Source organism: Lolium rigidum, chromosome 7, assembly GCF_022539505.1.
Source record: "Lolium rigidum isolate FL_2022 chromosome 7, APGP_CSIRO_Lrig_0.1, whole genome shotgun sequence".
Lineage (NCBI taxonomy): Eukaryota > Viridiplantae > Streptophyta > Magnoliopsida > Poales > Poaceae > Lolium > Lolium rigidum.
The window spans coordinates 257,528,258-257,554,743 of NC_061514.1; the positions used below are offsets into that span (position 1 = coordinate 257,528,258).

The window sequence follows — 26,486 nt, forward strand, 5'->3', positions numbered from 1 at the left end:
TAGGTTGCCTCACGTAGTTTGCATTAGGCACACTTACTATCCCGCAAAGCCTAAAATTGCAAAAGAAGTTAAAGAAATTTTGTAGAACCAATTCACCCATCCCCCCTCTAGGTTACCCTATCTATCCTTTCAATTGGTAATAGAGCAAGGGCTCTTTCTAGGGATTTACTGCCTTAAGAGCGAGATGGTTTTCTCTGATGAGAGGATGAAACCAAGCGTTATTCGATCAAAGAGTGCAAGGAGATGATAGCCCGTGAAAAGGCAAAGTCAGATGTTGATGGCTCCCAAGTGCAGGGGATCAATTGTAGTATTTTAAATAAGAAAGATTGTCAAACCCACGAGGAGCTGAAGGTATTGGTGAGCATGTTTGACAAGAAAACAAAAAAAGGTTGTAGTAGTTTTGGTGTTTTGAGTGCATAGTTTGCAATAAAATAAAGTACTGAAAGTAAATAGCAATATGTAAATGCTCTCAATGAGAGAAAGCCCGATCATCTATGCGAGCAAGAAGACAATCTCAAGTGTGTATGAACTTATATGTGATAAGTGTTCCCGAGGGCGGCATCGATTTACTAGCATTTAGATTTATACACATCGTGGTGAATATCTTGTCAAGTTTCATTCCCTTAGGGGCGGAGCCTAAATTAGGTGTAGCCATAGATATGATCAAGTACAGCCCTTATGATGGGCCGTAGAGCCATTTTCATGAGCAAGTATAGGAATCCTTAAGACATAAATGTCCACTATAGCAATTCATGGGTCCCCGACATAAACCCATCTAATGTAACTCAAAGTATTGGAAGATGGTTTATATATGTCATTTCGTCCCTTCCAACCCTCACCATTACATTAAAGTGCATCCCTATGAGCCCATATATGTGAAGTAATATGCGATGCGGGTTCATATATGTGAGCCCATATATGTCATTTCGTCCCTTCCAATCATCATAGAACAACATAAAAGATAAAAACTTGACCAAATACTCATTTTCCCACTCGCATAGCCAGACCATATAGAATCATAGCCACATCATCATATGCCATCATGAACATGCGGAACTACTCAGAAGTATCAAACATGATGTGGATCAGAGGCATATGTATTACAACACAATCTGAAATTATAATCTCTCCACCAAATAAAGACAAGATGGCAATCACAATCATGCAAATAGCCCTTAAAACAATATCTGGGGTTCAATCAATCACAAACTATGATGGGGATGAAGTGGATCTCAGAGATGGTGATGATTGTGATGATGGAGATGTTGATGGAGAAGCGTACCCCTACGCCAAGGAGGAGTGGTGATCACGATGGCGTCGATTTACCCTTCACCGGAGGCTCCGGTGTGGTAGGATCTGCCCTCTCCCGGTGTAGGAGAGGACTTCCGCATCCGCCGCCGCCTCAAAAAATCTCAAAAAAATATGGCTTCAATTTTCTGGCGAGACGGAGACGTCTATAAAGAGGGGGAGCCGAGGCGATGCTCGAGGCCCAAACGAGCATGGGTGGCGCGCTGATAGCACTTCACAACGTTGGGACTCCAGATCAGAGTGTTGTGGTTAGCGAAGAATTTTTTCCACAGGGGTGACTCGAGGGTTGATATCGAACTCTCAGAGAATTGGCTTAGAGTTATCTCTTTTCCTCTTCTTCTAGCAATCCTGCAAAGTAAGTTGTTTTGTGTCCCAACTCCACCGTGTGGTTGTCAAGCACAAGGTTTCGTATTAGTAATTGTTCCGATCCAACTTGTATGCAAGAGCATGTATGGGGAGAAGTATGTATTATATGGAGTAGCATGGTGGTAGTGATTGAACAAGTGACAACAAATTAAAGATCTACTATGGTATTTACCTTCCCTTTGTTGCCTCACTAGGTATAAAGTGAATTCATGTGCTATAATTATGTTGTGACAACTAGATAATCTTGTTTGGTCAAAGTAGCATATTTGTGATTCAAACATTATGCCAAATTATCTAAGACTATACTTTGTTGATTCTTAATTCAAGATTGCTTGGAGTTTTCCTTTTGTTGAGGAGTATAAGAGAGATGTATTGCATCATCTCTATGCTAGGACGTAGTGCCCATATAAATGCTTATCAAACACATGTTAAAATTCCACCAGACCACTACAACCCAAAAAGAGAGTAGACAAGTGACCCACGAACACCGGTCCATTTTGAACCATTATAAACACCTTTCCAACACAATTATAACACTTTATATTTTCTGCAATTTATTAATACAAAAATACGTTCTTCACTTGCAAACACTCAAAACCCAAAACCAACCATCCTTTCGTTGAATTTTATCTTGATTGCTTAGTTATTTACTTTACTTTATATTCATATTTCATATTACTAATACGAAATATTGTGTTTGGCAACCACATGGTGGAGTTGGGGACACAAAACAAAAACTTTGCTTTGTAGGTTGCTAGAAGAGGAGATACAGAATCAACCCTTTGCCAATACTCCGAGAGTTCGATATAAACCCTCGATTCACCCTTGTGGGGAAAAGAAGCTTGCTACAAGACTTTGCACTTGGAGTCCCAACGAGTTGGTACACACGGAGTTGTTGCCATCAGTCCCGCATCGCCGGGTTGTGGTGGCGAAAAGATCTTGGCCTCGTGCTGAGATATTTTGCCATCGCTGAGTACCTTATATTGGAGAACCCCGTCAACAGTCGTTGGCCGCGGGGACGGTGTTGTAGGAGCGGTTGAGCAGCGAAGTATGGCCTAACATGTCATTGGCATTCGTAGCACGGTGCGCTACCTGGATCTCGAGCTCGATCTCCCACCATTGTTTATTCCTAGGCGGTGGAGGCGCGATGATGACGCAGGTACTCGATCTCCCACAGAGTACCTGCGTCTTCACCTCCATCTTCGGGCATCATTGACCGTAGGTATAGGCGCCCTCACGATGGCGAGTACTCCTCCTTCTTCGGGCGAAGGGCCTATGGCGCCGAAGATGACTCGTGCATCACGTTACGGATGACGATGCCATTGACGCGTCATGCCGGCGGGTACAACGACGAACGCTAGTGCCTCCCGATCCGAACAAGCCCGAGACCGACCGGACTGCACAGGGAAGGACGCTTCCCGGTGAACATCGTCGAGCCATGGGCGGTAGACGTGCGTAGAGAGCATCTGGTCGAAGTCGCGCCCGTGTCACCACGCTCGCTGGTCGATCCGGTTGAAGCGCTTTGAGTCAGGCCCGACGAAGCGAGTGATATCCGCCTCCCGCTCGTATTGAAAGACGCCCAACCACTCATGGTTATTCGATACCCACACATGGCCGTTCTACTGCACATCAGCGGCTGCGCCTAGCGCTGCACGATGAGGGTGTGGAGCTCCACCCCCTCCGGAAACGGTAACACCGTGTACTCGCCGTTGGACAACTGCCATCCATGAGGCAGCCGGTAGTACCGCGACACGAGGAGACCATCTCTGTGAAGCACCATCATCTCCTCAAGATTGAGGTTTAGCGACCGCTGCTCGCTGTCCTCGACGCTTGTGCCACTGTCGCAATCTTTGTGGTTGTGCGCCATCAACGGGGAAGAAGGTGGGTGGTGGCTAGGGTGTTTGGAGGACCGACGAGAACGAATGGAGGCGGATGTGCAGAGGAGGGCAACTATAGTGGGCGCCGGTGTGCGCATTGAAGACGCGGGTACTCTGTCGTCGACGCGTGGGTGGTTGCGTGGAGCAAACAGGTGCCGTCCATCGCACCATCGCCTTGGGTACCACAGTGTTTTCCATCCCCTCCCCTGAAATCCGACGTGGCGCGAGGCGCCGATGTGCCCGTTTCGAGCCCAGTCTGAGGGGATGACACGGGGTTGGTGATTTTATTGAGCTCGAAAACCAGGTGGCTATTTCTAGGACACACTGATGTGAGCCCAAAAATACGAGAGGACCCCTAGTAAATTTATGAGGGTCTACTACACATCGATTTGGGATTTCTGTGCACGAAAAACATAGCTAGTAACATCATAGTGGGAGGACCCCTAGTAAATTTATGGGACCGCGGAGGCTCTATATGCTAAGACTGCTCATAGTGGGAGTAACATAGCTAGTAATATCACAAATCTCAAGATATTTTGGTGACATGACATGGTAATAAATGATGAAACAGAATGAGGTGGTAACTAGCTATGTTACCATAACATCACACAACTCAAGACAAGATGAGTCTACAACATAATAAATGATACTACTTCCGACCCAAGGAATAAGGCGCACGTTTTTCAAGACGAACTTTAACCGTAAAAATTGAGCAACAAAATCTTGATTATATTATATGTAGTTAGTATCGTTGGATTCGTATTGAAAAGCACTTTCTAATGATGCTAATTTCATACAAACAATATTTATATATTTAAAGCAATTCTTGATCAAACAAAAAAGCACGTAAAACGAGGGCGTCTTATTCCTTGAATCGGAGGGAGTACAATGCATGACACCACATATAAATTATTACCCAATATGAAGGTAGTAACCTAAACTAGTAACATGACATATGTTACTAGTGTAAGTTACTCCCCACTATAACCAGCCTAAACATGTGATCTTCATCACAGAGTTCAGCTTCGAAAATAAATAAAGACCTACCCCAACCGTAACGGCCGTACACCGCCTTCATTTCTTCTTCGTCGCCTGACCAACGACCAACAGTCCAACACCGCCCAAGCCCCAAGGCGGCTCTGCCTCTCTACAGCTACCGCTGACGCCTCAATCCCCCTCCCAGTCACCCAACCCCCACCGCCTCCCACGCGCGTCGCCGTCGCCGCCGCCGCCGACATCGCCGTTCCCCTTCTTCGTCGCCGCGTCACTGCTGCCTCCGCCCCGTCCCCGATCTTCGGCCATTGGATTTTGAGGTACAGTACGATTTTTTGCTTTCGTCCAGCGATGGCCGTACTTAAATCCCAACGACCTTCACGGTTTGCTGATCTAGATCCGCCTATGATTTTGCCCTTGGTGCCCCTGGTGCAGCAGGCGCAGCGGCTTATCTTTGAGATGCCATAAACCCTAATCCTAAACTGAACCCCTATCTCGGGCGACGCCGTAAAATGCTGGGACTCGTGTTGCTACCTAATGGACTATATTTACAAGATACACAACCCCCCCGCCGTTCTCGATAGTTGTCTCTACGTAGTACGTTTGTCAGCTGTGTTTATTATAAATGTGCACAATGTTGGTGCTCATACAGTGCTCCGTTCTTGCTGCAAGTTAATCTGACCCACATTACGTCACTGTTGCAATTCTTTGTTATTCCTGCAGAAGTCGTGCTCCAATGGCGACATCCGACGAACAGGTTGAGCAGGAGTATGCTGATTTTGAGGCGAGGGTCAAGAGAACAATATATATCGATCACCTCTCCCCTCTGGTTACTAGCCAAATCATCAAAGCGGCTCTTTCCCAGTGTGCCAAAGTTGTCAGTTCGGAGTTCATCGTCAACTACACGATCCCGTACGATATCCCTGCCGCTGCATTGGTGGAATTGGAGGACGAGTCGCAAGCCAAGGCTGCTGTAGACCTGATGCACGATTTCCCCTTCATAATTGGTGGGATGCCCAGGCCTGTAAGAGCTGCCTATGCAAAGCCCGAAATGTTTCGGAATCGCCCTAGCCGGCCTGGCTTGGGGATGGAATTCCGCTGGGTAAAGGAAGGAGATCCAGAGTACGATGGGATGGATAAACTGAAGAGACTTGCAAAGAGGCAAGATGCAGAGCAGATGGCACTCGTCAAGGTGAAGTAGTTGATTTATTGGCTGATCTGATGTACTTATATCAACTGCTAAAAAAGCTGCAAATATCTCTGCTTTACTCCCCTAAAAACCGTTTCTCTGGAGAATATATGACCTAATAGGGTGTAGGCAAGTGTGACCAGAGATGCCAACATATTTTTCTGGCATTCATTATCATGTTTGCGCCATTTGGAAGGAGCTGACCTACATCACACACATTATTTTGTGGATTTTGATGACCATCTTCTTTGAAACATGATACAGTTGCTTTGAACTAGTTGTATCCAAGCCATAACTGAATTCAGTTTTTCTCTTGCTTTTAGAATCAACTGGAAGAGGAGGAGGAGCTGGCGACGCAGCAGCAGGAGACACTTGATGAAAACTACAAGAAGTACCAAATGCTTGAGGATATAGTGCGAAACGGGGAGATTGATAACCTTGCTCGCCATTATGAGATCAACCTGCGCCACGACTGATCAGTTTCGACAGTACATGAAACAGCCCCGGAGATTGCAGTCCTAGTGCAAGCTAATTTTCCTTCTGGTTCTGGCTCGGTCCACTCATGAATGTGTGTGACCGTAACAACCCATCGACTAGTTTGATGCAGCCGCACTCTACTTGTGTCCAGCTGCATCCTCTGTGTGAATAGTAGTTCGCAGTGTAATAGCTGTTAACACCTTGATGGTAACGCTTAGTGTAATCTAGTACGATCTCTGAGTTTAGCATCCCATGAAGATAATCCAACCATGTCTGATGCTGTCTCCTGTATTATGTGGAACTTGCTTATCGGAGATGTCATTGCCTTGGTTTAGTCGTGTTGATCCTGAGGATATATTGTTGCTTCAACCTGGGAGAATCATGTTTCTTCCTTGTGATCCCAGGAATGGATTCATAATTCATTGTCACGTCGGTTTCAAGGAATAACTGCACCACAGCAGCACAAATGCCATGTTTTCAGGTCCTGGAACAGAGGAAAAGAAATGAGGGTCTGGCTGCCTGGCTGGAGAATCTGAGGAAGAAACGGTAGGGGGAGAAAGGAAGTCATGGAAATCAACTCAATCAAGGTTTGTCCATGCATGGCTGGCATGCCTAAGGGGAAGGAAGGGTGCTCTGCTTCTGGCTCTGGCTCCCGTTTGCTTCTTCAACTTTCATCTCCTCACTTTCTCCTGCTGCAAATTCCCTCTGCTGTCTCGTTTTGGGCGTGTGTTTGCAGTTGGCTGTTGCTCAGTTGCTGTGACAAGTTCAGCGAGACATGCTGACTACCATGACGGAAACTGGTCAAAGGATCCGATTCTTGACAAAACCATCTGCAACTTCTCCAGAGACCGAAATTGAAACACAAAACCAAAAAATGCTGCAGCAGTCACACTAGCTAGCAATTCTCATTCATACTACTGTCATTCTGAATCTGTCATTTGATCTAAAATGATTCTGGCATTGCTTCAGTTTACATGATACTTCTGTGAATGGCACTTCACTCATTCTTCGTGTACCCGTTTTCAATTTTTTCCGATAAGGAGCATATATTAATATCGCGGAGATACCAATTACACCCAGCCTCTGCAACAACATCATGTCCTAATAACATAAAGGATGCACATAGCCAAAAAAAGAGAGAAAAATTACAGAGAAAAAAGTCCCGCTACAGAGATCGAAAAATTTGTTAGGGATTCTAGGATCCTTATTAGGGATCTCGCCCCCCCTGATGGGGCGAGTTAGAGCGAAGGCTGAACCATGGTGTGGGAGGTTCACCTCCAAGGGTAAGACGATTCTCATTGACTCGTGCCTGTCTAGCCTTCTCATGTATATCATGGGTCTGTACATCCTTCCTGAAGGGGTACATGCTGCCTTTGACAAAGAGCTCTCCCGCTTCTTTTGGCAAGACAGGACAGGACGCCAGAAATACCACATGGTCAAATGGGCCGATGTGTGCGCCCCCAAGGACCTTGGGGGCATAGGGATTGTCTTCTCTCGCCACATGAACATGGCCCTCATGTTGAAATGGGTTTGGAGGATCCTGTTTGACGACGGGGGCTTGTGGCTTAAGCTGATTAAGGCTAAATACCTACGGGGTCGGCCACTCCTTGCTTGTGACCGCCGGGAGGGATCTCAGTTTTGGAGAGCCCTCCAGGACATCAAGCATGAGATTAGAGCAGGACTCTCCCTCTCCATAGGCGATGGTAGAGGGACCATGTTCTGGCTCGACCCATGGCTTGGCGACCGCCCCCTGAGTCTTGACTTCCCGGACCTCTTCGCCATTTGCGCTAACCCCTCTATCCTTGTGGCCGACGTGGCGCAGGAGGGATGGGGTATTTTGTTCCGCCGCGGTCTCACCCAGGGCGAAGCCCTGAGTCTGGCCTCGCTGCGGGACCTCCTCCCGGACGATCTGCCGGGAGGATTAGATGCGCCTTCGTGGCGCTTAACGCCTTCCGGCTCGTTTTCCGTGCGGACGGCCTACAGGGCCATGTTTAGGGGGCCTCTGCTTCCATGGACGGACCTGCTTTTTAAGGCCCCTATCCCGCTTAAGACAAAGATTTTCTTATGGCAGTTACTTAGAGATCGCCTCCCCTCTGGGGTGGAGGTTTCGAAGAGGCACGGGCCGGGCGACGGGCTTTGTCCATTGTGTGCTGTCCCGGAGACGACGACACACGTCATGTTCTCCTGCCCCGCGGCACGTTTCCTTTGGAGCTTCCTGCAGGAGGCGCTGGGGCCTGAGTGGCAGGCCTCGGCCCTCGGGGAGTTCATCGAGGCTCGTGCGAACAACACTGGTAGGGGGAGGCGCCTCTTCTCGGTTATTGTTCGCGGCCTTGACTCGGACTCGTGGACCGTGCGCAATAAGATGGTCATCGAGCGTATCTTACCTCGTCGCGCTTCTGACTCTGTCTACTCTTTCTTGGCTTTGTTGCAGCACTGGTACCCGTTGTGTAGACAGCGGGACAGGGAGCGCCTGGACGGCATGTTGGAGGATCTTCTTGCGGCTGCCCGTCGCATATCTACACCGTCCAACCTCTGAGTGCCCCTCTTTTGTGGGGTGGTGTGTCGTCTATCTCGGTTGTGTGGGCATGTTGTGTTGTTGCCCCAGCGGACTATTGTTGTGGGGTGTGTGATCTGTGTGTTGTATCGGAACTATGTATGGTTGTGGTTGCTTTATTTATAAAGCGGGGCGAAAGCCTATTTCGAGGAAAACTTGAAATAACACTGACACCACCAAGACAACACCAGAAGATTAGCTTCTCCATAAGCGACGCCTCCAAGAAGAAAACAGTGCATAAACGCTATCGTCGCCCGATCATAGATCTTAGGTTTTCACCCCGAAGAAAGTCCTCCCTCTCAAAACAATGCCCCCAACAAAAACATTGCCAGGCACAACAAATTAAAGCCAGACCTTGAATTTTCACCCTGAAAGGTAGAACTCTGAACTTCTCCTGTACAGTCGCCCCCACATAAAGTCGTTGTTTGAAGTCACGAAGCTCCAAGCCAATTTCACCTCACCACCAAGATCCGACCACCATTGCTCTTCCACCGATCGGCTTTTATGACCTTCTCCGCCAGCACCATAGAAAGAAAACGAGCTCTATGATATTAACAGCCAGCAGAGCTTCAAATCGCTCCCTCTGAAACCAAACGGCCAGATAAAAAATATGGGTGCGCCCGATCGAAAACACCCAATCTATCAATCTTCAGGCATTGATCGCACAATGAATTTCGTGGCGGGACCTTCCGGAACACTACAATCCAGCCAGCTCGGTGGAAAGAAGCTTCCGACCGATCTTCACTTGGCGCGAGAGAAACCATAGGACATCCACCTTTATTAGGCATAACGGCAGGCCCCCTCGCCGCCACCCGCCAGTTGACCTCATCAGCGGAAGAGGAGGCCGCCACCGACCACTGACCCATCGACGAGTCGTCCGCCACCACCCCCAAAACCGAAGAAGGCCACCAACGTGAGCCGCCAGAAGGAGGGGGCGCAGAGGACTCACCGGCCACCACCAGGCACGACCACGCCACCGAGAAAGCTGGATCCGCAGCCTTCGGGTCACCCCCGCCGCCGGCCGCATCGCCGAGCCATCACCCGACCACCGCAACCCTTGCCAAGGCAGTCGGCGCGACGCGCCGCAGAACGACCGTGCGAGGCCACCGCCCCGGATCCCACCCAAGATCCCACCACGTTGGCCACCGACCAGCCCCGCCTCTGGCCGATCGTCACCGCCACAGATCCAGCGCCGCCTCCGCGCACGACACGAGAGGGAGACCTGCCGCCGCCAAGAGCTTCACGAGCTTTGCCTGCACACGTGCGCCGGCGATGGCAGGGAGGAGGGAGATCGAAGGAGGGGAGGAAGTGGTGGCGGCTGTAGCGCTCCGCCCGAGTCGACCGACGCGGGGGGCGACGCTGGGGCAGTTTCTTTTTCCTCCCCATCCGGCCACCTGTTTTCAATTGCTAACCTCCCCTAGAATTAATAGTAAAGAAGATACAGTTTTGCCAGTGTTTGCTACGTCGATCAAATGATGGATGGAGTACTATAATCCATCTACTCCTACAAACAATTTGGCCATCTGGTGTGTTTTTAATTCGAGAAGTTGCTCCATCCACCGCCGATCTGGTATGAGTATGACGAACCATTTTCTTCTTTACATCTTTGAGGAAAAAAAAGAGTATTATGAACTTTATAGTAGGTTACCTTTGGGCCGGCCCATCTAGCCTATCAGCACATGGGCCTGATGTCGTGGGGCTATTAGGTTACCAGCAGTATAAATGCGCCGAGCAGGGCGTGCTCCTCCTCCCCTGCTCTTTCCCCCCGCCGCCGCCGTCTCCGACTCCTCCGGTTTGCACGGGCAGCCTCCCTCGTCCACCATGGTGAGGCTCTCTCCTCCCAGCGCGATTCCATCTCCCGTCGATCTCTCTTTCTCTCGTAGCGAATGGATTGCTTGATGGTGTGGTAACGAATCCGTTCTTTGCTTCCGCAGCCGAAGCAGATCCACGAGATCAAGGACTTCCTGCTGACGGCGCGCCGGAAGGACGCGCGGTCGGTGCGGATCAAGAGGACCAAGGACGCCGTCAAGTTCAAGGTGCGCTGCTCCAGGTACCTCTACACCCTCTGCGTCTTCGACGCCGACAAGGCCAACAAGCTCAAGCAGTCCCTCCCACCAGGTTCGTGCTCGCCCCACCTCCTCCGCCTTGATGCTTGGTCGCTTACAAAATATCCCCGCTAGTTCTCTCTCTATCTTGCAACAAGATAGGGAGGGGAAAGATGCCAGTATACGTAGCTTGTGTCACCTTTGATGTTGGCCTTGATTAGATATATCGGGATGTGTTATTGGTGCATGCTAAATCCTGCCATGGATGTTGTTCTTGCTTTTAGACATGATGAATGTTGGGTTTGCACGAGTACTGTAAGTGCTGGTTTAGTTGTATATTTGCACTGGTGGTTGCCCTGTAAAGCTTATGAATAGCCTAAATCTGTGATAATCATAGTCAACCTACTCTTGATATGCAACTTCTACCCAATTGGATGAGATTGAACTATCATCTTGGTGGGTTTAGATGCCACTGCTGACCACTCGGCATGCCACTATTTATTTGTTCCTCTACAAACAAAGTGCACTCCTTTGTATTAGTGTGCAGCATTGTTCCAATTTTAGGCAGAGTTGTACATGACTTAATGTATGGTAACCGTAGATATGATCAAATTGTTTGTAAATCATGCCCGCTTTGTTCATCTTCTACATCACATCTATTATGATTTGAATATATTGTTCTCTGTGTCCCTTCTGTTTCTCATACTTTGCGCGCATTGTAAATGTTTACTAATTATGCTGTTCATTTTGCAGGTTTGAGCGTCCAGGAGGTGTAAGCATCAAGCCTCGCAATGCCATCTCTAGTAGCTTGAATGTTTGATCCATCTTGCTTTAGTATCTCTTTTAGCAGGCTACTTGTTACCCCCATTATGTGAGTTTTCATGTTTGAGACCTAAATGTAATGCTGGGAGCCATGTGGTTGGACCTGTGAGGATTTTGTATTATTGTGCTTGCTGGAGAATGGAGATTAGCTATCTTATCTTAAATTGGTTGAGTTCCATGCTATTTTCACTTGTTCCTGGAATGCATTTATGCATTTATAAACCCTTAAGTTGATTTATGATTTTGTGCTGATGGAACCAGCTGTTTCTTGTCGGTTGTTTGTGCGAAGGGTGTTTTGATGCTTTTGCATGTTGTGGCCACTCTATGGTTATCACTACCTGTTTGCTTTGTAAGGTTTTGTTAGGTCATTTTGCTATCTTCTATACGATATTTGGAGTAAAAGCTTCCTTAGATTCCTCAATTTTTGATCTTAGGTTGATAAGATTCTGATGGATGTGGAGACATTGAAAGCATGCAACTTTTTTTTTCTGAAGAAACACTTGAAATTTGGAAGAATCACATTTTGATGGTACATAAGAAATTACGAATGATGTATTCGAAGCACCGAATAGAGAATGTAGATTTGTCGGTAAAGTAATTTGAGATTTCTATTTATTCCAATATTTCTATGCAATTTTGGTGTATTCAAATGATCTCAAAACACATAATCTATAACCACACAATTTTATCTATAACCACATCAATCTATGGAATCTGTACAATCCGAAATGCGTTGAATAGAATTTGTTTCTCGTCCAACAAGCCATTCGGATTGTCAAAAAAAATTCAAGCCGCTCGGTCCTGATAGTCAGTCCAGCACGTAAAGCCAAGATCCAAAAGCGCAAACTCTCGGCCCACTCTAAGATAAGGCCCGCCTGCAAGCCTATCAAGCCATTCGGCAGCTGAAGTCGATGATGCCTGGAGGAGGTCACAGCTCGTGAAGCCAACCCCCAGGCTCCCCGTCGACACCGAGCTCGCGCCCTTGGACATTCTCTTCCCCAATCCTCTTCCTTGGCTCGCGCTCCCCCGCTCATTCTCGCGCCCCCAATCCCGCCGGCCGACGCGCCGCCACCGTCCCTGTCTCAGCCCGACGTAGACCGCCCCCAACCATCCTGGCCGCCTCGCCTCCGCAGGCTTCACATTTCTGTGCCTCCCCCTTGCCGACGGCCATGATGGGCTCCCCGCGTCTGCTTCTTCCTGCCGCTCCCTACCCGGGGTCCGCCCCTTGCCCGCGGTTCACCACCGGGCGCTCACCCTTCTCCGTTTCATGCAGCAGCCGCCGCCGCAGCCGCCTGTCTTCAGTTCAGGGTGAGCTTCCTATGCAACTATGCAGCCTTGGCTTACTAAACTGCTGACACTTAGATAGTGCAAGATGTGCAGTAAGCCTACATGAACTTCTTGTTTGTACTGTGCGCGGCACAGGCGTGTTAATTTCAGAAAAGCTGGCGCTGCTAGATTGGCTAGACAAGAAATTTTGGGTGCTTTATGCTTTAGTTTTCTTATATCCTGTGGATGGAACGTTGACAGACTTGGGTCAACACAGTGCAATCTGCATCCACCGGGGCGGGGAGCCAGTCAAGCGTCGTGGACGAGTCCGAGGCCGTCGAATGGGCCATGCAAGGTAATGCATTTGCTCACTTCTTGAATTGTTTCAGCGGCTAACTAATTAGCATGTGGGGTTTTTTTATGCCGGGGTTTATTTAATTTTATCCATGTGCCTGGACGTTGGGAACAGACTTCTACGCTTTGCGCAAGGATGTTGAGTTGGCCGTAGAGCGCGTTGATGAAGTCAGGCAGGCTGCTGGGCTGCAACAGCTTGTGGAGGAAATCGCTTCGCTCGAGAACAAGTCCGGAGATAGTACCTTGTGGGATGACCCTTCCAAGGCGCAGGAGTTGCTTGTTGCTCTTACAGAGGTCAAGGAGAAAGTCAGGCTTCTCAATGATTTTAAGTTGCAGGTTTGACTCCATGACATCCATATGCACCCAACAGACCAGCACCTTAAATGCTCTAGCATGCAAAACTTACTTTCAATCATGCTATTGTTTTTTAAGTTGCAGGTTTGACTCCATGTCATTCATATGCACCCAACAGATCAGCACCTTAAATGATGTCGCATGCAAAAATTACTTTTAATCTCGCGACTTTTTTCTGCAGAAGATTCGAAAACTGAATTTATAAGATTAACAAGATGTTATGCACCAATCAAGTTTTTGTTCATTTGTAGTCTGGGTGAAAATAGAAACAAAACTGAAGAGCTATAGATAGCATTTTCAGGTGATGGAAAGGAAGGCTTGGTTTTTATTTTCGTTCCTCACAAATCAGTTGTGATTTCCACGAAACTTGAAATGTGGAAACAATAATGAGTCATTTACATGTGAGATTTATGGTTTTTTTAGATGAGTGCATAATAAATTTTTACTCGGCATTACATGATTTTAAGTTGCAGGTTTGACTGCATGTCATCCATATGCACCCAACAGACCAGCACCTTAAATGATCTAGCATGCAAAAGTTAGTTTCAATCATGCCATTGTTTTCTCCGGAAGATTCAAAAGCTGAGTTTATAAGATTAAAAAAGATGAGTCATGTACCAATCAAGTTATATGATTTCTTTTGTTCATCTGTAGTCTGCATGAAAAAAATACAAAACTGAGGAGTTAGAATAGCATTTTCAGGTTATGGAAATGAAGCCTTTGGTTTTTTTTACATCACATAGTTGCTACTTCCGAAAAACTTGAAATATGGGAACTATAATGAGTCATTTACATGTGAAATTATGTTTTTTAGATGAGTGCAAAATAAAATTTTGAATCGGCATCACATGATTCTGAGCACCTTTCAGGGTTCTCGGAAAACTTATATCTGTATATATTGACATGTAGTACAACTTTGCACGTCATCCTGGTAAAAAAATTGCACATAATGTATAATACTCCATCTGATCCATAATAAGTGTCGTGGTTTTAGTTTCAGAGGGAGTAGTAGTTATGTAATGCTAATAACAGTAAGGCAAGAGATACAGCTTTGCTGAACATATCTATATAGATTATATAAACTGGCGGAACAAGTATCACGGTACGTGGAATCAACAATAGTTTTTGATTACGGTTGTTCCTACATCTAGGTTGAAGAAGCAGATACCATTGTGAAGCTTACAGAGGAGTTAGATTCCATAGATACAGGTCTTCTTGAGGAGGCCTCAAAGATTATAAAGGCATTGAATAAAGCACTAGACAATTTTGAGATGACACGGCTTCTTTCTGGACCTTATGACAAGGAAGGTGCTGTAATTACTATTTCTGCAGGTGCTGGGGGCACAGACGCCCAGGTATGTGTTCGCTCCACCCACTGGCTTTAATCTGACCAATACTAGCTGTACCCTAGAATTTATATTTACTTCTTGTAGGCAGTAAGACAGTGCTTGTTATTTAAGCTTGGACTGTTTTTCTGTTGCTTTAGTATTTGGGTTTCAGGAACCTTATGCATCAGTCATTTGATCATGTTGCCTAAGAAGTAATTTGATCTTATACCACTACTAATAAACTTTGGTACATGGTCAAAAAATAATTATTTTGCTACCATATATTCACTATCGCGATTACTTATACGATTTTTTCAGCTGTCTCACCTTAAAAGGCTGGTCTTGAGACTCTGAAGGAACAGTAACAATCTAGAGGAACTATGCGTCCCAGAAATTTAGCTGTTCTGAATCGCACAAACTATTACTATGACATGATGATGACCTTATTTGTATATAATCCATATACATAACTGGCTTGCGAATTTTAAATGAAGATTTGATACTCATGCACTATGTACATCTTGTTATACTCTGATCTCACTTAAGAATGACAATAATGGATGCTTGGCATTTCCTCCAAGAAACCACATGATATAGATAAAAATTTGTGAGTGCTTTCTTTTAAAATGTGGCTTGATCTTTGCAGGACTGGGCTGACATGTTACTCAGGATGTATGTTAGGTGGGGAGAGAAGCAGCGCTACAAGTCAAGAGTGGTAGAGAAATCGCCTGGCGAAGAGGCTGGGATAAAATCAGCAACCGTTGAATTAGAGGGAAGATATGCCTATGGGTATCTTTCAGGGGAGAAAGGGACACACAGGATTGTCCGCCAGTCTCCATTCAATGCTAAAGGCCTTCGACAGGTATTCCATTTTGCGGTTCTCCTTTTCCATTTGGTATCTTTATTTTGCAAGCCGAAGATAAAAATATGTTTAATCCATTCTTCCTAAACAAATTACATGATTTTCTTGCAGACCAGCTTTGCTGGTGTTGAGGTCATGCCTCTTTTACAGGAGGAATCCTTGGATGTAGAAATTCCTGAAGAGGATCTGGAGATAAGTTTCACGAGAGCTGGAGGGAAAGGAGGCCAGAATGTAAACAAAGTGGAGACGGCTGTTCGCATGGTCCATATTCCCACTGGCATCGCTGTTCGTTGTGCAGGTATTATATATGTGAACAGCTTGCATCACACCTATTAATTCTTGATATGTTGAACAACTGCACAATCTGTCATGTATGGGTAGATTGGCATCTGAGTTTGACAAGATATGGTCATAATAAGCAAAACAAATGCAGCAAAAAATTTGTGCTGATTGAAATTTGATGTCAAAATCCAAGCAATGCTCTCCAGGAACTAGTAGAACGACCTAGTCCTTGTTTCCAGCATAATTGATCTTGCGGCTTTTCCTAACCATGAGTTCAGCTACTATGAATTTCACTGGAAATGTTTTTGAGTCAATACCTGTAGTTAACTGAGTGTTTACAGGATGAAGCTGACATTTCCCTTCCTGTTTTCAAACTTTGCAGAAGAGAGGAGTCAGCTAGCAAACAAAATAAAGGCCCTAAGACGGCTGAAAGCAAAGCTTCTGGTGATTGCAGAGGAGCAGCGTGCGTCAGAGATCAAGCAGATCCGTGGTGACGCTGTAAAGGCAGAGTGGGGGCAACAGATACGAAACTATGTCTTCCACCCCTACAAGCTTGTCAAGGACGTCCGAACGGCGTGTGAGACGTCAGACATCGGTGGTGTCATGGACGGCGAGCTGGATCCCTTCATCAAAGCCTACCTTCAGTACAAGCTCTCTGCTGCTGCCGACGAACAAAGCGCTAAATGATTATGACATCGAAAATTCAAGGTGGTAGTATGAAATTTTCATGTGAAGTTTACCTTGGCTAAGGCAAATTGAGCCGCCCTAGTGAAGATATGTAGCTCGCAGAAGCTAATGCAGTTTTTGTAGCCTTTATATCCAGTACGTACAGTTCTGGATATAAATAAAGACTAGTAATCGATTGAATTAAGTTTTAACTAGTGAAACAGTTCGATCAGAGTTTCATCTGTTGGAACCAGAAGCTACGAAGAGATGGCTTTTGTTTTGTAGATGTTTGAACTAGTGCTGATTTGATATGGTAACACATGGATTTTGAAAATCTCTAGTTGTATATTATATCTGTCAGGTATTTGTACAGTATGTATGTGACCTGTGTTGATCATTATGTAAAGGAGATACGTGGTGAGGCATTGCCCCAGGAAAGCCTTGAGTCCTACCACCAGCGCTGCCACAAATTCTTTCTGTCGCCGCTGCTGCGATCGCATGTAGCAGCTGCTGGCATGGCCACCAACTCAGGCCTCCAGTTGAGCTACGAATAAGAGATCGATCACATCACATGTGAGATATCTAGAGGAGAGGAGGCTCAAGATATAGGAGGCCAAGGCAATGAAGGAGCTCATGGCCGAGAAGAAGAAGATCATGATGATGGATACCTCGAGAATGAATGAAACACAACTGGAGTTGCATCAAATGATGCTTTCGGACATCTTGGACAGGAGGACGCTAGCTCAACAAGGTGGTAGCGCATCGTCAAGTGTACTAGGTGAATCTCCTACGAGTGGTTGTGATGGAGGTGTACACAATGAGCTCCGCACTGACAGTATGGTTTGATGATCTCTTGCATTCACCAAGGAGGTTGTGTAACTTTTTGTACATCTGATGGTTTAATATTACCCAATTTGCGTTTGGGTTGTTGTGATCACAACAATTTGATGAAAAAACTATGAACTATTGCATCATTTGGTTGTTCTAGTATATATTGATCATTGTTGATTGAAATGCTCAAATCATGAATTTTACGGTTTGAAAACATCTCGCGTGGAACGGAGCCCGCAAACTGGACCCGTGAAAGATGAACGGAGCCCGCAAACAATTCGCGTTTTACGGGCTCCATTAGAATTGCTCTGACCTGGTGATTGTGCCAATGACCTGTGCAAGATCGTACGGAGAAAGAGGGCCAGTCCTATACACCGACCAGGTCGGTGCCGATGCGGGTTGCCGCACACCCTGGTCGGGTATTGGGCCTGGCCCATTTAACGTTTTTCGCTTTCCTTTTCTCTTTTCTCTTTTTTTTTTCTTTTTTTCTTTTTTCATTTTCCGTTTTCTGTTTTATTTTCTTTTCTTTCTGTTTATTCTTTCTTTTGTTCAAATTAGAAAAGTCTATATTCGAAAAATGCTTAAATTCGAAAAACGTCAAATTTGAGAATTACTAAAATTTGAAAACTGTTCAAATATGAAAACCGTATAAATTCAAAAATTGTTCAAATATGAAAATCGTTCATACTCGAAATTTGTTCAAATTTGAAAATTGTTCTAATATGAAAATCGTTCAGATTCGAAAATTGTTCAAATATAAATTTTGTTCAAATTCAAAAATGTTCAAATTCGGAAATTGTTCATAGAAAAAAATACATTTTTGTTCAAATTAAAAAATGTTCAAATCTGAAAATGTTCAGATTTTTAAAAAGTGATTTTTTAATTTGAATTTTTTTAAATTTTACAAATGTTCAGATTTTTAAAAAAGATTCTTTTAAAAAAGAAAACAAACAACAGAAAAAAAAAACGAAAAAGAAAAACCGCCTTACCTGATGTTGGGCTGCGGCCCAGTTAGTAAAATCCGGGCGCGCGGGGTGTGCGGCGACGGCTTCCGCGCCGACCAGCTCGGCATACAGCAGCTCCCGAGAAAGAGTACCTTATTGCCTTGATCGGGTGACGTCCTGCCAGCCACTCTTCACATCTGGCCCATGACGATCGTCTGGCCGATATGCATCTATTTAAATGCCTTTTAGTTACAGATACAAATTGAAAAAAAAAGAAAAAGGAAGACACAAATTTTAAAATGGAGGGAATATGTTACAGGAGAAGATATATATCTTTGTTTTTTTAAAATCATTTTGACGATATAGTATCTGATTCACATTCATAGCAAATCACAATAGCAAAAATGGTTTCCGGTTTTTACTAAATAAAAATAAAGGGAAAGCTGGTGTTTTAGAAAAATCAACAGGAACAAATCTTCACAAAAAGAATGATTTGTAAATCCTATATATGTGTATTAAAATATTGGGTAACTCAAAAGTTAAAAGCATTTTCATAGGAAAATTGTCCCAGAAATGAAAATTCATGAACAAACAATTTCGAAATAATGATAGAAACTACTCCCTCTTTTTTAAAATAATTGAGATTCTAGTTTTGCCTTAAGCCAAACATCTCTAAGTTCGACCACGTTTATAGAAACATATGTTAATATCTCTAAGCTGTAGATGTTCTCATATTTCTCTATAAAGATTAGTCAAACTTAAAACAGTTGGACTTAAGACAAAATTAGAACTTCTAAATTAAACGAGTGAGTGTAGAAGAATGTGAATCATCTTTGGAGTGTTGCTAAACTAGCATTAATTTATACTGCTTCAAATATTTACTTTCTCATAACTTCACAATAGTTTACATGAACAAGTTCTCGTTTTGAGTTTCTATGCTAAAGTCCACGTGTGAGAAAACGTACTACGTCAGCTTCATACCGTTTTGATTGGGATCGTTTTGAAAGATTTATGGTCAATAGGTCTCTTTTGATAAAGAAAATATACTTGGCGTTGAGTGCGTATGTGGTCTAAGGGCACTCTGCTCCTAAGCCCCGTGCTAGTTGATATAGGGATCCAACCTTTGTCGTAGTCAACACCCTAAACTTGTTGAAAACCCTTTGCGACAATTCAAGTTTTGTGCATGGTTACGTTCCCATCCATATCGGTTTTAGGCTCATCAAGTTCTAGACTTGATTGACAAATATGTATTTCATCTTGGATTTCATGGCCTTTAGCCATTTTTTGAAACTAGGACTTAGCCATTACTTCTTTGTAATTTGCAGTCTCATCATCCTCTAGGATGAAGATTTCCTTTCTCAACCATAGAGGAGGTTTACTTTTTCTTTTTTGAGATTAATTGAGGAGGTTTACTTGATCATGGTCCAGGTTCGATGGGGAGTGGAGCCGCCAAGAGCCCACTACTTGGGCTCTGATGGGCCCGGGGCATACACATACCGGCCTACCATCACCAGGGCTGCAACTTCTCAAAAAAGAAACCAGGGCCGCACGTTTTACTTCCACGTAATCCTGCATTCCTGCTGCCACCATTCCCTAAAAAAATTACGACGTGAACAGTAACCAGAAAGTGAATGAAGAAAAGGAAAGTTAATTAACGGCGACCCCATGATTCAAAGCAGAAAGGAGGCAGGGTCATGGCCATCCCTGCTTTGTTCTAGGGATGACGCAGAAGGCAGAACGCAAACCCTGGTCTGGTGGGGTCATTACTCATTAGTCAACCTAAACATCTCAAAGATTCCATTACAGTACTAGATCCAACTTTCCGTCCCTCAGGCTCCACGCTAGTCGCTAGGTACGTGACGAAACCCGGAAAATAATCTGTCTCATTTGCCCATAACACACAGTCGCATATGGCAGTGGCAGCATGGTGCATGGCGCTAAGATCAATGTATTTGAGCAAAAAACCAAAGGGTTTGAACCAATGTATATAGAATGAAAAGATCATCCATCAGTGACTGACCATCCAAGCGAAACCCTCCTAGCTGAAGATGAAGTGTGAGTTTTGGTGGGGCCGAAACGCTTGGTTTGCCAAGTCTATATCACTTGGGGCCATGCAAAAAACATCAAACCTCTATGATTGCCACAAGAGATTACGAGCATGGCAAAGCAATGATTTTCTCTCGAGGACCACACGCCATATACCTCCAATCTGAAACTATTCCATGCTTTGTCCTGCCACCACATCTTACTGAATCTTTTTTCCAGACCCCGCTTCAAAGTTGTACTACATTTATAAACCAAATTAAGCAATTTAAAGCATAGTTCGACCGAAAATAATCTAAACCGATGACCTCATCTGTTTTTAAGAGGCAACAGTCCAAACAAAAAAAAATCAGAAATGTTGCTATTGTGATGCAAATGAAACAGTGGATCACCTTTTCCTTCCGTGTCCTTTTGCAAAACTTATTTGTCGCATGATATTCTTTACTTATAACATTTCACCGCCTGCAAATATTATTAATATGTGTGGTAATTAGTTGAATGGTGTACAAAAAATGGATAAAGCTCGCATTCGTATTGGCGTCTCAGCTATTTGTTGGTCTATGTGGACATGCAGGAATGATATGATTTAAAGTGAACTAATTTTTTGCAGGTTATTCTTCGGGCTATGCATCGGATACAACTGTGGGTGCATCTACTCCCGGAGAACCGGCGAGATATTATGGATACTGGGTGCAATCGGCTTCTCATGGTTACACATGACTGCTATTTTCAGGTTACTGGGTGACGTCATACTCAGAGAATTCAAGATGGATAGTTTCTTGTTGCTTTTCATCTTTCGCTGGTTGAATTACAACATTGACAGCACTGCTACATGATGGGCTATGCATACATGAACCTAAGCCCTTTGCTGCTACTTGTGACCTAAGCAAAATCAGGCAGGCTTCGGTTGAGTTGCGAGCTTTGACCGCCGCTAACTAGTTAACCCTAAAACTCTCTGACCAAGCACACGGATGAACGTGCAAAAGGCATCCACGAGACTAAGATGCTACGGAAATAATCCCGTAGATTGCACTCCTCCTTGCTTAACCGATCGCCACCCAAGAAACAATCGCATGTATGCATTGCATCGTGCAGGCGCATGGAAGAACAAGTTGGCGACAGTTCCACGCATCCAAAACAAGCCTGGCTTCGTAGCATCAGCTTGATCTGTGCGACTTCTAATTAACTAGTGCTTTGACTTGGATTTGGCCCCAATCACAGATAAGGATCAGGGAAATTAAGTTAGTACCACTGCTGCAATTAAGAGCGAGCGTTCACTTGATTAGGACACACTCATGTTGTCAGGTGTGGGGATAAGATCAGCACGCAATGTTTTCTAATAAACTATCTAGCCAAGATGGTCTGAAGCTTGCACGACTTGAGTGTCTGACAGACATATTGTACTACTGGATGATCCAATCTGGATTCGCCTAAACCTATAGCGCATCTGCAGAGCACAAGGATATTACGTGTAATGCGCTGTTTCTAGGTCAGTCTGAACTATGCATGTTCTCTCATTGATACCAAAGGAGTTCAGATATTGTAGTGAGTCTTAAAAACAAATGTACTCCTACTCGCCAGATTTTTTCGTGGATCAGCTTAGAATGTGATTATGCTCTCTCCTTCAAAATTAGGTTGCATATTAGATTTAATCAATGTTAAAATTTGTAAATTTTTATCAATTTCTTTTTTCAAAAGGGGAAATGAAGCCCCATCCTCGGGATCAAAGCAATATATTTTTCGAAATGAGAGCATAGCTCAGCCTCTGCATCCAAAGGATGCACATATCGTTTCTTTATTAGATTATTCACAAAGCCTTACAATGGAGATACAAAGATCAACTCGAAGCCACATTTTTAACGACAACTCGCTATACCTACAAGAACGATGAAGGGGGTGACCATAAACAGAACCATTACCTTGACAATACACCAACGCACATCATCTAAAACCGAATGCCTTCCCAAGCCGCCCATTGGCGGGTGAGAAGCACACTCAGTCAAGCAGACCCTCAGCGCACACATGCCGTAGAAATCACTAAAGCCGTCTTCCTCGAACCCATATACGACATTTATTTAAAATTTATTTAACAAGCAAACTGTCAAGAGCATATTATGTCACAAAATCGGAACCCACCACTGAACTGTCCTAAAAATAGAAACAAAAACGCATCCTGAAAGCTGAAAGTCGGTTGATGAAAAGTCGACTTGTCCTGTGGCATGTGTAGAAATACAAAATTTGGTGCTAAAAATAAAGCTTTTCACAAAATAAATTTTCTTTTTTTTACACAGACTAAAGAAAGTATCGGTTTTTCGTGAAACTTGATGAACGCACATATATTATGAAGATATACATGTATATATTTTTGTCAAAAAAATTGCACTTCAAAATATGTTTTTTTTTGTTACAGGGAGCATACGCACGAATTAAGGAGCTGAATTTAATTTCTGTGTGGGCACCCCCCTAATTTTCCATTAGCGTGTGTACTTCCTCCATTCTAATTTATGTTGCCCATAATTTTGCGTAAAAATCAAATTTTGTAAAATTTAACCGATCAAATTACAAAATATAATCCCTCCGCTCCAAAATATGTTGCGTATGGAGTATAAACCAGTGGGTATGGAAGGTTCCCATTTTGAAATGCAAAGATTCCGAGACGCGGAGACCAAGATCTTAAACAAGGCATTCCCGACATGACCTAGCTTGCGAGTGACTGCTACTCCACTCCACCATGACCTGACGGTAGTAGCAGCCTAGCAGGAGCATCCTAGGGGGAGGGGCACGCAGGACATGTCTCGAGCTGAGTTGAAAGACCCGAGAAGAGACCAACATCGCTTGGGAACGGAGCTGAATTTAATGGTTGCTTGACAAGAAAAACATTGGTGCCTTGCCATGCTTCGCCTTGGGTTCTGGAGCAGTTGCAGAAAGGCCCAAGCATGGGCGCTCCAGGACTGGACTGGCAACGCAAACAGCAGCAGCATAGGTCGGCGGTCCGAAGCAGAGCTAGCTAGTGGCTTTGAGATTCTCACGCTTGCAGTGACGTAAACGGCGGCCCATCCGCGCGCGTGTAGGCCTCGGTATCCACGTTGCTGTCAGTCACTGGGATTCTTGTTGCTCTCCGTAGGCTACTGTCTTAATTTTCCGGGTTAGTTATGCTAGCAATGAAGCAACGTGGTATAGATCTACTCCATCCGCGTACTAGCTGCGTGGGCGATGTCTTATTTTGAACTTTGTCTCGTCGATGTCGGCGTCGCTATAGTGTGAGTGAAGAAGTCAATTGGACAAAGAGACCATGCCGTCTGTGCATGAACATCCAGGTTTTGGAATTACTCATCCAGAACAAGTTCAAGGTCACTCCTACAACTATAAAATATTATCATAGGGAACTCTTGTCGTATCATTTATAGTTAGCTGAGAGCTAATATATAAATAATTAGTTATATAATTTTACTACATCACCATACATAAAAGGATGCTGAAAGGTTTGAATTTAGACAAAACACCAACATCTCAAATAAGTTTGCATCTAGGTTTAAAATTTGTCCCAACGAAGTGTACATCTACAGTACCAATGCAGTTAACTAGTCCAATTAGCTCCTCGTAATCACTTCCCAACTCCATCCTCCAATCCTCATTTCTCTCATCCACCTCAACCACCAATCATCATTCCACTCCTTCAATAAATAGAGTGAGGACTCATAAAAGATGAGAGAGAACTAAGTTATCTCATATTTTCTAGAAGTGCACTTATTCGTGGACGGAGAAAATACATAGGAAGTGCCACGTAAGGGTATCTCCAGCGGCCTGACGTAAAACGGACCACGCCCCCGCGTCCATTTGTGTTGGACCACACACACGGAAATGGTCGACATCGTACGGCTGTTTGTTTGCGTTTGGGGTAGCCCATCGGCCCAACACATTTTTAATGTGCAAAAAAACATTTCCTTTAGTTGCAACATAGATACAGTTACATAGATTTTGATACATAATTTCAAACATTGCAAAATGAGAAAAACCTAACTAGTGGATTGTGATGGTCCTCGCCGTCTTCGTTGCAAAGAAAAGAACACCAGGTCACCTAAAGTAGAGTTCTTGGCGTCCGCGCATTTTCCGCTCTGATGGAAGAATATTCAGAAATCTACACTAGTGGATTTAACTGGCACTTAACATCTTCGCTGCAAAGAAAGAACACCCAAGAACCTACAGCTGGATGTCGATGTCTTCGTCGGATTCATCGATGTGGCAGTGTCTGCGGTAGGACGAGTCGTCGTCCAACACATTTACACGCATGTCTTCATCGACTTTGTAACGGAAGAGGAGCAGGCATCCGACCTCCAAGATATGGGCGCGGGCAAACTTCTCGAAGTCAGCATCAAGGGAAACCTTGCCTTGCCCGTCGAACAAGACCTCGACGGGCCACTGACACTGGCCGCAACTGGCTCCCCGTAGGTTCACGGTGGCCGGCTCTGATACGTCTCAAACGTATCTATAATTTCTTATGTTCCATGCTATTTTTATGACAATACTCACGAGAGTGGATTTTGTACACCCACGCATGGGTGTGGGTGTTTCCGGCACCGTCCATTGTGCTTTGAGATTCGGATAAAAAGAGGAGAGAGAAAGGAATCTTTCCATCTACCATGGTGGGCACGAATCTCAAGGAATAAATGGACGGTGATGGAAACACCCACACCCATGCGTGGGTGTACAAAAGTATTTCCCCAATACTCACATGTTTTACATACACTTTATATCATTTTGATGCATTTTCCGGCACTAACCTATTAACAAGATGCCGAAGCGCCAGTTCCTGTTTTCTGCTGTTTTTGGTTTCAGAAGTCTTACACAGGAAATATTCTCGGAATTGGACGAAACAAAAGCCCACGGTCTTATTTTCCACGGAGCTTTCCAGAACACCGAAGGAGAGACGAAGAGGGGCCAAGGTGGCCCCACACCCTAGGGCGGCGCGGCCTGGAGGGGGGGCGCGCCGGCCTATGGGGTGGGTCCCTCGGGCGCCTCCCGACTCTGCCCTTTCGCCTATTTATTCACTCCGTCGCGAAAACCTTGGTACCGAGAGCCACGATACGAGAAAAGTTACTGTGACGCCGCCGCCGCCAGTCCCATCTCGGGGGATTCAGGAGATCGCCTCCGGCACCCTGCCGGAGAGGGGAATCATCACCGGAGGACTCTACATCATCATGCCCACCTCCGGATTGATGCGTGAGTAGTTGATGCTTGGACTATGGGTCCATAGTAGTAGCTAGATGGTTGTCTTCTCCTCTTGTGCTATCATGTTTAGATCTTGTGAGCTGCCTATCATGATCAAGATCGTCTATTTGTAATGCTACATGTTGTGTTTGTTGGGATCCGATGAATATGGAATACTATGCCAAGTTGATTATTGATCTATCATATATGTGTTGTTTATGATCTTGCATGCTCTCCGTTGCTAGTAGAGGCTCTGGCCAAGTTGATACTTGTGACTCCAAGAGGGGGTATTTATGCTCGATAGTGGGTTCATGTCTCCATTGAATGCGGGACAAGTGATGAAAAGTTCTAGGATTGTGGATGTCTTGTTGCCACTAGGGATAAAACATCGATGCTTTGTCTAAGGATATTTGTGTTGATTACATTATGCACCATACTTAATGCAATTGTCTGTTGTTTGCAACTTAATACTGGAAGGGGTGCGGATGCTAACCCGAAGGTGGACTTTTTAGGCATAGATGCATGTTGAATAGCGGTCTATGTTCTTTGTCGTAATGCCCTAAGTAAATCTCATATTAGTCATCATGATATGTATGTGCATTGTTATGCCCTCTCTATTTGTCAATTACCCAAATATAATTTGTTCACCCAACATGCTATTTATCTTATTGGAGAGACACCACTAGTGAACTGTGGACCCCGGTCCATTCTTTTACA

General features: G+C 44.8%; 3 protein-coding genes across 3 annotated transcripts; all 3 read left to right on the forward strand.

Moving 5' to 3' along the window:
* Positions 1 to 4,780: 4,780 nt before the first annotated feature.
* LOC124677414 lies at positions 4,781 to 6,554 on the forward strand. Its single transcript, XM_047213400.1, has 3 exons — positions 4,781 to 4,864; positions 5,268 to 5,736; positions 6,057 to 6,554. Exons 2-3 carry the CDS (start codon positions 5,281 to 5,283, stop codon positions 6,207 to 6,209), a joined length of 609 nt encoding a protein of 202 aa, XP_047069356.1. The 5' UTR covers positions 4,781 to 4,864; positions 5,268 to 5,280; the 3' UTR covers positions 6,210 to 6,554.
* Positions 6,555 to 10,547: 3,993 nt separating this feature from the next.
* LOC124675050 (60S ribosomal protein L38-like) lies at positions 10,548 to 11,795 on the forward strand. The gene is made up of 3 exons (XM_047211112.1): positions 10,548 to 10,588; positions 10,699 to 10,882; positions 11,563 to 11,795. Exons 1-3 carry the CDS (start codon positions 10,586 to 10,588, stop codon positions 11,583 to 11,585), a joined length of 210 nt encoding a protein of 69 aa, XP_047067068.1. The 5' UTR covers positions 10,548 to 10,585; the 3' UTR covers positions 11,586 to 11,795.
* A 564-nt stretch (positions 11,796 to 12,359) lies between these two features.
* On the forward strand, positions 12,360 to 17,089 carry LOC124672668 (peptide chain release factor PrfB1, chloroplastic-like). The gene is made up of 8 exons (XM_047208861.1): positions 12,360 to 12,363; positions 12,586 to 12,939; positions 13,175 to 13,252; positions 13,367 to 13,587; positions 14,757 to 14,960; positions 15,580 to 15,795; positions 15,907 to 16,093; positions 16,460 to 17,089. Exons 1-8 carry the CDS (start codon positions 12,360 to 12,362, stop codon positions 16,762 to 16,764), a joined length of 1,569 nt encoding a protein of 522 aa, XP_047064817.1. The 3' UTR covers positions 16,765 to 17,089.
* Positions 17,090 to 26,486: the final 9,397 nt, after the last annotated feature.